The 12,449-nt window shown below is 44.0% G+C and overlaps 1 protein-coding gene across 1 annotated transcript; it reads left to right on the top strand.

Annotated features, from left to right (window-relative positions):
* Positions 1-3,062: 3,062 nt before the first annotated feature.
* Positions 3,063-4,175, top strand: LOC116122099 (very-long-chain 3-oxoacyl-CoA reductase-like protein At1g24470). Its single transcript, XM_031408012.1, has 3 exons — positions 3,063-3,676; positions 3,766-3,835; positions 3,915-4,175. Exons 1-3 carry the CDS (start codon positions 3,063-3,065, stop codon positions 4,173-4,175), a joined length of 945 nt encoding a protein of 314 aa, XP_031263872.1.
* Positions 4,176-12,449: the final 8,274 nt, after the last annotated feature.

Here is a 12,449-nt window from a genome sequence, read left to right as displayed (position 1 = left end):
TATTGCTGAAGCAGACATCGAGACTTGCAATGGAGGAGATTAAGCTCAAGTTTATTGATATATCCTCCAAGTTCGGCCGTGGTCGGTTCCAGACTACACAGGAGAAGGCCAAGTTCTATGGAATCAAGGCTTGATCAGCTCAAACATTGTTTTCAATATTTGGTTCATTAAATTAAACATCATGTATTAGTAGGTTAAATTTTGAGTTCTTCCTTTGTTGACACTATTTTGAAGCTTTACACATTTAGAAAAGTTCTTGGATCCTTGGATCGATACTATACCAAATCTATCCCTTTGTTGGGATAATTATTTTATATATTTTACAGTTACATTTATCAAGATCTGTTTATGGATAATGGAATACATAATAATTCGGATTAACGTGATAAATTCTCCTAATTATCAAATATTTTGGACATCACATGGAAACATTATCACATTTCTAATTATAATTTATATGAATGAATATAGTCATGTTTTTATATAAATAAAATCTACATATTTCTTGTAAGAGTAGTATATTGATTTGTTGGATATAAATTAAATGAGGGTGGTCCAAACTAGATTTATTTTTATCTTTAATTTACACACTGAAATTAAAAATACATTGAAATATTTATATGAGTAGGTTAAAGAAATGAAATGAAATAAATAAAATAAAAGAAATCAATACTTCGATTTTACTAAAATTATATGGGTGCGTTTGGTTCATTATTTTGGTTAGGATTTTGAGAATAATATTGGGTAGTTGGATTGAGGAGTATTACGAGGTAAACTTTAAAAATTTATGAAAAAGCTCTTTGGTTTGTTAATTTAATTAAAGACCCTAATATATAAAAAGACAAAAACACCCCCATCACTTACAGTGCCAGATTCCGGCCACCATCGTCAGAATCTGGCCGGAAAATTTCGTTACAACACAGATCGATCGGATCTGTATTGTAACGCGTCGCTAAGGCCTTTTCCGACCAGATCTACCACGGATCTGGCCGGAAAAGGCTAGATCTATGGCTAAATGTTGTCGTCGACCGCTAGCAAACGTCAAAAGAAGTCCATCTTTGGCCATCAGCGACGGCCAAAGATATGGACGTCGTTTTCGGTCAACGATGACCATTTCTTTGGCTGTCGTCGACAGTCATTTCTTTGGCTGTCGTTGACGGCTAGATCTGGCCTTTTCCGGCCAGATCTGTGGTGGATCTGGCCGGAAAAGGCCAGATCGGTTAACTTTCGGCCATTTCTGGTCGGCAGGTAGGCTGTTGTACAAATTCCGGCTACCACCGACGGTGGTTGTCGGAATCTGGCAAGTATGGGTTGATGGGGGTGTTTTTGTTAATTTTTAAACTTTTTTTTCTAGGGGTATTTAATGAAATTAATAAGCTTAAGGAGTCTAAATGTAATTAAAAAAATATAGTAATATTTCTAGAATAATGTGTCAAACAATATTTGGAGAATAAGATTGGAAATATGGATAAAAATAATGATCTAAACATGGCCTATATTATTATTAAAAAAAGATATTCATTGATTTGATTTCATTATATAAAGATATAGTATCCATTTGACTTGTGATCAAAGATAATTTTTAAAAACAAAAATACCATTTAAAATTTTGAATATTAGAAAATATGTTTGATATAATATTCAAAAACTATTTTCAAATTTAAGACTATAGAAACTATGACAGCAACTTTTAATCATTGTCAAAATATTTATAGCTTCTTAAGCATGTTTGGAGCTTCTTGCCACAAAATTTTTTGTATTTTCGTACTATCATCTTTATGATTATTTCATTTCTCTTTTTATGTAATTGTAGTAATGATTTCTTCTTCAGTTAAAGCACACATGATTTGTTGTTCATTTGAATAATTGAGGAAAACATTAATATCCATTCGATTAGTGTAATGAAGTTGTCAAATCTGATCACTCAATTCTACAATGACTCTTTGATTCTTTTCATCTATTTTATTTATAATTAGCAATTCATCGACATCAGAGGTCCTAATTTTGTAATGCTTAAAACAATTGATAATTGTCTATGGCTTCACATCAATTTAATCATGCAACAACTGTATTTACAATTCTATCCAGGACATTTATCTTTGCTAGTTCCAAGACACGATCTTTTATTCGTTTAAAAAGTTGGCAATTGAAGCGCTGAATTGAAATCCTAATATTATTAAAACATGAATTGAAATCTTAATACTGTACTACTAAAATAAGAAATTTTTGTAATTACACCTTTATTAAATTATAACCTCCTTATAGTAATAAAATCAATTAATTCCACCGTTATGACAATATAAATGTTTTACTGTAATTAAGTCCGAAAATAAACTAAATAAAAATTTAAATTATGAACAAGGCCCACGATACACAAATAGAATTATCCAATCCAATTATTAAGTCAAAAACAAACTAAATAAATAAAAACTTAGAGAAGGATAATCTTATAATGAAATATAATATATTTGAAAACTATAATTTTAAAATGATTTTAATTATTATTAGGGCATAAAAGGAGATTATGTGAGGCTTAAATAACGCCGTTAATAAATAAAATACATTTTATACAAATTTAATAAATTAAGATTTTGATATAAGACAAAATTATTATCAGCTTATAAATCATATTCTACTCGATTTCTTTAACTTAATTTTCCTTTAAAAATTAGGATTAATTATTGAGGCCGTCAGTGCTTTATTTAATTCCCAATGACCCGCTCAAATAGTTAAAATAAAAAATATACTAAATGAAGTTTCACGTAACTTAATAATTAAGGTCAAAAAACAAATTACATGAAATTTTAAATTACAAAAACAAACTAAATGATATTCTATATTATAAATAAATACAACATGTTTTATACACACTTGATAAAGTAAGGTTTTGATATAGAACAAAATTATTAATAGCTTATAAATCATATTCTATTTGCATACATTTGTTAATCTGCTTAGACTTATTAATTTTTTTAAATTAAAAGTAAATTAGAGAGACAAACGTTCCACTATATATATTGTACAAATTTAAGAAGTGGCACAGGCTCTTCAGAATTCACAAAATGGCAATAGAGTTTATTTTCAGAGTAGTTTATATTGTAAGCTTCTTCTTTCTTTTAAAACTCATTTGGAGTTTAATCCGGGGGATATGGGTTGTATTCTTTAGACCAGCCAAAAATCTGAAGGAATATGGAACATGGGCTATCGTCACTGGCTGCACTGACGGATTGGGCAAAGCCATTGCCTTTGAATTAGCATCAAAGGGTCTTAACATCGTGTTGGTTGGCCGCAATCCTGAAAAACTGAAGGCTACCTCATTTGAGATACACCGAAGGTATAAGTTCGTTGAAACTAAAGATGTGGTTATCGACTTCCTGAAAAGCAGCGGCACAGAGATTAGTAAGTTGATAGAGGAAGGTATTGAAGGGCTAGACGTTGGTATTTTGATAAACGTTGCTGGCTTGAATTACCCCACTGCTGGATACTTTCATGAAGTTGATGAAGAAGTGATGCACAGTCTTTTAAAGGTAAACATAGATTCAGTAACCTGGATGACCAAGTCGGTTCTTCCTATTATGATTAGAAAAAGGAAAGGAGCAATCGTCAACCTAGGGGCGGGTTCCTCCGCTGTCATTCCTTCTTCTCCTTTATTTACTCTTTACGCTTCTACCAAATGGTAAGTTTCATTACTGTTGTACACACTTTATATATTGTACTTAATTACATTTACTAGTAATTACTGTTTTTGTTTTTTTAATTGTACAGTTACATGGATCAACTATCAAGATCTCTATATGTTGAATACAAAAAATACGGGATTGATGTGCAAGTCCAGGTAAATTACCATTCTTTTGCTGTTAAATTATAGTGAACCAATGAGCCTAAACCGTTTGAGGTGATTGATATTATTGCAGGTGCCAGCATATTGTATAACAAGAATGACATTGAGAATAGCAGCGATGAAGGAACCGTCTTTGTTTATACCAACGGCAGAAGATTTTGCACGAGCTTCAGTTCGCATGATTGGATATGAAGCAAGGTGTTCGCCCTACTGGGCTCACGCACTTCAATGGGGTGTGTCTCAATATATCCCAGACACCTTCCTTGACGCTAATCGTCTTGCTGAAGGCATCCGCAGGAGATCATTAAGAAACCCTGAAAATCACATAAACTAAATAATTACTTGTGTGTTGGCTTATCTTAATTAGCTGCTGAATAAATTCTCATAAAAAAATGTTTGTACTGAGAAGCTTTAAGTATTCTCATAATAAATTCTAATGTTTGGACTAATTAATAATTTAAAGCTACTGGTCTGTTAATGACCAATCCATCCATGAAAGAAGTTTGACATGCAGGAGTAGTGTGTTTATAAATTAGGATTTTATATATAAATACAGGTGTGTTTGGAATGATGTTTTGTTGAATAATGATGTTAGTCATCATCTGCTCTATATATTTATGTTGATGCTGGGTTTTGGCACCAACTAATTGTCACGTGCGCAGCGTTGATTGGTCAAGAAGCACACGTGAGTACGAATATAGAAAGCGAAATAAATGCAAAGAGAGTTTTTAAAGTAGTTCAGATGCTAAGGTAGCAAGTCCTACGTCCACTGATTTGTATTGATATTAGTGTGGGTCAGGTCGCAACAGCGGACTGACTTACAAAAGATTTAGAGAAAGTAAATGTGTTGTTTACAGGAGAGAGAGAGTTTCTCAATGTAAAAATGGCCGAATCCCCTTAATGAAGGGGTCTTCTTCATTTTATATCAAGCTGAAGCGTGTAATTATAATTAAATCCATGGGTTGGTGTGATTGTCAGGATATAATCTGGCTTTATGTCCCATTGCTCTCTTCCCAAGCTGATTTCGCATGATTTATTGCAGGGGAAAGGGACACGTGTGAGCTCCATATCATGTGGCAGGTCTGACGTATGCGTGTTGCTCTGACGGCGAGCAGGTCACCCTTCACGTGACTTTCCCACGTCAGCCCTTATTTTTCCGGGCATAACAGAAGCCCCCTAGTTTTTAAGGTTTGAGGATCGAACCTTGGAAACTAAGTCATGCCGCGATTGGAGGTTCTGGTCACTCCGACCTGAATGGGATGAGCTCGGCACAAGACTCTTGGCGAACATGATCTCGTGCAATTCCTTGCCTAAGCGACCTGACAACCTTCATCCTAGCGACCCGGATTTGTTGGACGCTCCTTTCTATACCTTTGGGTTAGAGATTCAATGAACCTGGTTCCACGCTGTCAGACGCTCTGCACGCGCCGCAGTGTCTGCCAGGAACATTAAATGCGCTGTACTGACTCGGCGTCGTTTCGATAGCCCTGACTGCACGGCGCACTTGAAACAACGACTCTTATCAAGGCATTTAATGCGACGTGGGGCGCATTAAATGCGGGGAGAGAGAGAGAGCTGTCGTTTCGGTTCCAAGAGGTGGTAACCGTCGATTCGTGATCCATATAAAATCTCACATTTTTCAGATGCCGCCACCGAAATTTCTTTTGCTTCGAGTGACAAACCTTTGTAAACCAGAGATCTTTCTTTCCCGATCGGTGCTTATCATGCAACTGGAACGAGTTTCGGCCTCAGCTTCGCATCCCAGAGAGTAAGATTCTCCTTTCCCTTTTTTAGTTTGCATTGGTTTGGTTAGGCCATGGCGTTGGGTCTCCCGGTGTTTCACCAGAGACGTGACGCCGTCATTGGATTCGAGCCGTGGATGGCGGCTTGAGTTACTGTTAGGGTTTAAGGGATTTGTCCCACGCCTCACGCCACCGCGGCGGACATGCGATGCTAAAATGACCTGTCTGTTGATGTTGCAGACTGGAATGAACCGTCAACATCCGACTCGGAAGGAGCCGCTCGTCCTCGCGGGAAGTTCCCGAGACGCGCCAGCCCGATGTCTACTCGGTTCTCACCTCTGAGGAATATGATAGAATAAAGGGCAGTTTGACGTCCGCGCAGAGGTGTTCCTCGACCACACCAGGCCGTCACGGCGCCCGGCCGATGGCCTTGCTGCGATCTCTGAAGAGATCTTCAAGGGTGGAGGGAGGATTCCCCTCCATCCTTTCATCAGGTCGTCCTGGATCATTTCAGGATCCACCGATGCAACTGACGCCGAACGCGTATGTCATCGCTGTCGCGATGTACATCGCATGCTACGAGAGCGGCTTGGGCGAGCCAACGGCAGTGGAGCTCCGTTCGCCTACTACCTTAGAAAGTAACAAGGACTCGTACTATTTGTCTCGGCGACCTACCATTGCCGCGGGGATACACAGCTATCCCAGCAATGCGAGGCCTACGAACAAGTTCTTCTTCTTCTGTTATGACGGCTACTGCCGCTTTCAGATCCAAGTAGGTTTTTTCTTCGCTGGGTTCTACTCGCTCGGATGGTTTATAATAACGACATGCTTTTTTCCTTTTGCAGTTAACAGAACGACCGAACAAGCGCTACTCGCCGACCCAATAGGCTCGTATCTTCGGTACTGGACGAGGAGAACCGGGACGCGAGGAAGCTTGAATCATAAACTTGCGAAAGTACGGTTTTTTTCAGCGACAAGGCGTCGTTAGAACCCCCAAAGGTAGTTATACTGGTTCCCTTCTGGTCGTAGAATAATTTTGCTTACTAACGACACTTAAATGCAGAAACTATGCCCCCAAAGGAGTCCGGTAGCCCCGCCGACACCATTCGTCTTCCCTCGATCGAGGAGAGAGAGGGCGGCCGAAGCTGCCCGTCCTATTCCGGCACAGCCGTGCGAGCTGCTGCGCCTTCGTAGCCCCCTGCGCATGATGCGACCAGGCTGAACAGTCGCTCAGCACCACCAGCACGCCCAAGGTGTAAGGCTCCGGCCCAAAGGTCCAAGAAGAGGAAACAGTCTAGGCCAGAGTCTGAGACCGAATCCGAGGAGGAGCCCTTGAGGTCGTGAGGGACTCAGGAGGTCGGGCAAGGAGCCTGCAGTGGGCGATCACCTCCGACAAAGCGAATGATGCACCGGTGCTAGACTCATTGGGGAGTCTGCCCGAATATCTGCAGCCAATAGTCTTTGGCCTGCTCGAATGTGAGCTATCGGAGTCATACGACAAGTTTACTGATTCGGGCGACGACCTGATGACCACGTTGTCCAGCATCTGAGCAAGGTAAACGAGCTGTATTTGAAACTTCAGTCTTGACTTATTTCTAACTCGTAGCTTGCTCGCAGGCGCTGCTTGCGATGAGGATGTCTATGGAGAAGAACGGCTGGAGCCGCGAAGGGGGCCAGCGACCTACGAGGAGGTCGAGAAGTTGAAGCAGAGCTGGGAGTCCGTTGAAGCGGAAAGAACACAGGCGTTCGAAGCGGCAACAGGTATCTAGCCAAAAGGACGCCGCTTTACGAACAGTGGATTTCCAAAAGACGGAACTCGATCGACTTGCGAGGAAGTTAAGAACTTCAAAGGACAACCGTCAGACTCTCCAAGGAGGTCGAGAAAAGGACCGGAGATCCAGGTGACCTTCGCACGGGCTCAGCGAGCTGAACAAGACAGGAGGCCTCCGAACAGAAAGGCGAGCTCTTGAGGCCGAACTCCAGGAGAGTCAGGAGAGAATCGCTTCCCTGACTGAGAAATGCAGAATCAGTCAGAGGAGCTGGAAAAAAGGCCGCAGACTGGGCAATCGGTCTATTTACTCCCTGCAAGCAAAGAACCCAGATCTGGACATGTCCGACCTCCCGGAGGTGGCAAGTGACTTTGCGGATCATGGCCGAGGAGGATGACTGGAAGCCGGCCGCCCAACGACCCCCAGGCAGGGGGTTCTGGATCGAAGGATCCTCCCCGACCAGCCTTAGTGTAACGAGCCGTCCCCATTGTAATTGGGTCTTTTGTTTGTTTATAATGAAGATACATTTTCTTTTCAATTGCATTCGCTTTTTCTATATATGTACAATTTACAATTGTGATTTATAGGCAATTACATACAAATTCTTACATGCGAACGAACACATGCGAACTGTTTCGAGCAACAAAGTAATACTTTAAAGAAATTAACAAAAACTAAGAGCTGAGTTCGGGATTACTGATAGTATGGCTGGAGGTGCTCGCATTCCAACTCGGGTACTTTGGAGCCGTTCAATCTTTGAGGTGGTAAGTCCCCGGTCTGATCACTTTGTCGACCCGGTACGGACCTTCCCAGTTAGGCCCTAGTACCCCTGCACTTGGCTCTCTGGTCCTGAGGAAACTTCCTTTAGCACAAGATCTCCGACCTGAAGTCTCTTCACTTGACCTTTGAGTTGAAGAACCTTTTTGCTTGCTGCTGGTAGGCTGCTATTCTAACGAACCTTGTTGCGGTGCTCTTCGACCAATCCAAACTTGCTCTCATAAGGGCTTCGTTTTCGACCTCATTGTACAAGTCCCTCCGAAGAGACCCAGTCCGACCTCTCCAGGGATCATCGCTTCGCAGCCATAGGCTAGCGAAAAGGGGTTTCTGATGGAGGTTCTTGAGTTGTCCTGTATGCCCATAAACTTCGGGGAGATCGTCAGCCCAATTTCCTTTGGCTGCCTCAAGCTTGGCCTTTAGAGTGTGCTTGATGGTCTTGTTGACCGCTTCAACTTGGCCATTCGCTTGGGGTCTTGCGAATGAGGCAAATTTTTATGGATGCCCAGCTCGTCGCAGAATTGCTTAACTCCTCATTCACGTTGCTTTCCATTATCCGAGATGAGTGTGGGGAATTCCGTAGAGGCACACAATATTCTTGAAAACGAAGTCTTTTAGCTTTCTGGTCGTGACCGCGGCTAGCGGTTCTGCTTCAACCCATTTTGTGAAATAGTCTACCGCGACCACGGTATACTTGACCCCTCCCTTTCCAACTGGCATGGGGCCGATAAGGTCGATCCCCCACATGGAAAATGGCTAGGGGCTAGACATATTAATCAGCTCGTGAGATGGGGCTCGCGGAATGTTGGCGAACCGCTGGCACTTGTCGTATTTCCTGACAAAGTTGTGCGCATCTTCTTGATTGGGCCAATAATATCCCTGACGAACAACCTTGTTCGCAAGAGATCGAGCTACGTTGTGTTACTACCGCAGATCCCTTCATGAATTTCCCTCATGATGTATCTGCTTCTTCACTGGTTACACATCGAGGAAGGGGCACTGAATCCTCTCCTGTACAGCTGATCCCCGATAGTGTGAAACGAGCAGACCTTACTCGCAGGACCCTTGCCTCACCTTGTCGCTAGGCAAGGTCCCATCCTTGAGGTATTGGACAATGAGTCATCCAGGAATCCGGTTGAGCCACATTTAGACCTGTTCGGTCGAGCTGATAGTTGGAGCATCGACGAAGCGAACAGGAATGTTATCAGAGCCTCTGAATCCAACGAGGAGGCTATCTTTACCAAGGCGTCCGCTATAGAATTGCTCTCTCTGGGGATCTGAGCGATTTCAAAGTGCATAAACGACCCCAAGAGGCCTTAGCCTCTTTCAGGTAGCAGATCATGTTCTCTTCCTTTGGCTTGGTATTCCCCTAGGATTTGGTTGACACCAGCATAGAGTCGCTGTAAATGCTGATCGCGGTTGCACCCATTTCTTTGGCAAGTCCAACTCGGCGAGTAGGGCTTGTGACTCGGCCTCATTGTGGGTCACTTTAAACCCGAATCGGAGGATACCATGAACTCGACCCCCTCGGGGCTCACAAGAGAAGACCCACACCGGCTCTTTTCTGTTTGATGACCCTCGACGTAGAGGTTCCAGGTCGACAGGTTCTGAATACTTTCTTGCCCGACTTCGTTAGGTGTTGCTCGCTTGGGAGATAGAAAATTCCGAATGAAGTCTGCAACAGCCTGCCCTTTGATGGTCGACCTGGGCTTATACTTTAGGTCGAACTGGCTCAACTCCATGGCCCATTTGAGCAGTTTACCCCAGGCCTCTGGTTTCTGGATGACCTGCCTGAGGGGTATTTGTCATTACATTGATCGTATGGCATGGAAGTAAGGTCGCACTTTCTGGACGCGACTAGCAGAGCAAAGCTAGTCCTCTATCTCCGATACCGCATCTCCATCCGATAGACGCTTACTTGCATAATATACTGGCCATTGAGCCTTTTCCTCTTCCCGTATAAAGCTGCACTGACCGCGACTGAGACACGGACAGGTAAACGAGCGGTCTCCTGTGGAAGAGGCTTAGAGGAGAGTGGTCTTCCCAAGGTGTTCTTTTATATTCTGAATGCCTGCTCGCATTCGGGAGTCCACTCGAATTTCTTATTGGCCTTTAGGACGTTGAAGAATGGTAAACAGCGGTCTGTTAGCCTTGATATGAAGTGACTAAGTGCCGCTATTCGCCCGTTCAACTCATGACTTGCTTTTTGCTGGTCGAGCTTTCCATATCGAGCAGAGCTTGAATCTTTTCGGGGTTTACCTCTATGCCCCGCTGATTGACCATATATCCCAGGACTTTCCTGACGATACCCCCGAACATTTGAGAGGGTTCAGCTTCATTCTGTAGAGTCGGAGTATGTCAAACATCTCAGCGAGATGCGCAATATGATGGCGACCTGGGATTTGACCAGCATGTCGTCCACATAGACCTCCATTGTCCTCCCGATCTGGTCGGAGAACATTCGGTTGACCAACCTCTGATAGGTCGCTCCTGCATTCTTGAGGCCGAAGGGCATGACTTTGTAACAGTATAGCCCCCGGTCCATAATGAAGGTCGTATGCTCCTCATCTGGTCCATACATCAGGATTTGATTGTATCCCGAGTAAGCATCCATGAAACTTAACAGCTCGTGCCCCGAGGTGGCATCAACGAGCTGGTGGATTCTCGGCAGGGGAAAGCTGTCTTTCGAGCAAGCTTTGTTGAGGTCACTAAAATCTACACAGGTCCGCCACTTGCCATTTGGCTTCTTTACCAGGACCGGGTTGGCAACCCAGGTCGGGTAGAGAGCCTCGCGAATGGATCCATTTCGGAGAAGGTTCTCCACTTCTGATTTTAGTGCGGCGTACCGCTCCGGATCCATCGCCCTCCTTTTTTGGCGAACTGGCTTGGCTTCACTGCTGACATTCAGTGAATGACAAATGATGTCCGGGCTGATCCCGACCATATCTGCGTGCGACCAGGCGAACACGTCGATGTTCTCCTTCAAGAAGCTTACCAGCTCGGAAGCGAGCTGAGGGTTGAGACAGCTTTCGATCTTTAGCACTCGGCTCGGCTCTCTAGATCAACCGAGACTTCGGACAGATCCTCAACCAGGCCGCTCGGGGGGATTTCCTGAATTCGCGAATCTATGTTATCTTCTGCCGAACCAGGCTGTGGCTCGATCCGGCTGATCGCCATAGCCTGACGGGGCGCACATCATGAAATGCCCTTCCCCTTGTCAACCATTTGGATCGCTTTTACATAGCATTCGCGAGATGCGCTTTGTGATCCGCTTACCTCCCCTATCCCCGATGGAGTGGGGAACTTCATCTTGAGATGATAAATGGAAGTGACTGCCCTGAAGGTTCTCAGCAGAGGTCGCCCTAAGATTCCATTGAAGGCCGATGGGCAGTCCACGACCAAAAATTTGGTAACCCTAGTCACCTCGTCGTAGTCGCCGAGCGTGACTGGTAGCTGGATCGTTCCTTTGGGGATCAGGTGATCCCCTGTAAAACCGTACAGAGGCATCAAGGCTGGCTTCAGGTCGGCCTCGACCAGGTTCATTCTATCGAAAGCGGACTTGAATAGAATGTTCACAGCGCTTCCATTGTCTACAAGCATTCTGTAGACATTATGACACCCTATCAGGGGCGTGATCACCAGCGCATCCTCATGAGGATGGTGCAAGCGAGCTGCCTCTTTCTCGTAGAAGGTGATTGGTTCCTCTTTTCTGGCCTTTTGAGGTCGCTGCGAAGTGTTCATTACCCTGATCGGGTCATGGTGCGCTTCGCGAGCATACCTTTCCTGCGCTCCTCGCGTATTTCCCGCGAGGTGCAGACCTCCAAAAATTATGTTAACACTATCATACCCGCTGCGATCACGACGCTTTTTCTTTCGCTCCCCTTGGTTTTCTTTTGGGGAGTCATCAATGTACTCCTTGAAGTGCCCCTTCTTGATGAGCTCTTCGATAGCCTGCTTTAGAGCTCGGCACTCATCGGTGAGATGCCCATTATCCCGATGGTAACGGCAGTATTTTTTGTTGTTTCTGGCCGTAGCAGGGGTTTTCATTGGTTCAGGCTCACTGAGCAGGCTAGCCTCCTCGGATTTGTCGAGGATCGCAGATATGGATACATTCAGCGGAGTGTATTGGGTCTTGTCGCGGTCGCAACGAGGAACGGGAGCATAAGACTTTTTCTGCTCGTAGCGGGGTTTCTTCCCTTTTCGCTGATCGTCAATGTCTCCCTTGCGATCAGCTCGCCTATTGTCTCCCCGACCTGACGTACTGCTGGAAGTGGAGTTCGTCCTCAGCCTGCAGTTCTTTCCACAGGTCGGTTTGCGGGCGAA

This window comes from Pistacia vera, unplaced genomic scaffold (assembly GCF_008641045.1).
Source record: "Pistacia vera cultivar Batoury unplaced genomic scaffold, PisVer_v2 Contig1314, whole genome shotgun sequence".
Classification (NCBI taxonomy): Eukaryota; Viridiplantae; Streptophyta; class Magnoliopsida; order Sapindales; family Anacardiaceae; genus Pistacia; species Pistacia vera.
This window is presented reverse-complemented; position numbering and strand designations above follow the sequence as displayed.

Coding starts and splice junctions, on each gene's coding strand:
- LOC116122099 (XM_031408012.1), top strand. CDS start 3,063: ATGGCAATAGAGTTTATTTTCAGAGTAGTTTATATTGTAAGCTTCTTC. Junction 3,677..3,765: donor CTTTACGCTTCTACCAAATG/GTAAGTTTCATT, acceptor TTAATTGTACAG/TTACATGGATCAACTATCAA. Junction 3,836..3,914: donor GGATTGATGTGCAAGTCCAG/GTAAATTACCAT, acceptor ATATTATTGCAG/GTGCCAGCATATTGTATAAC.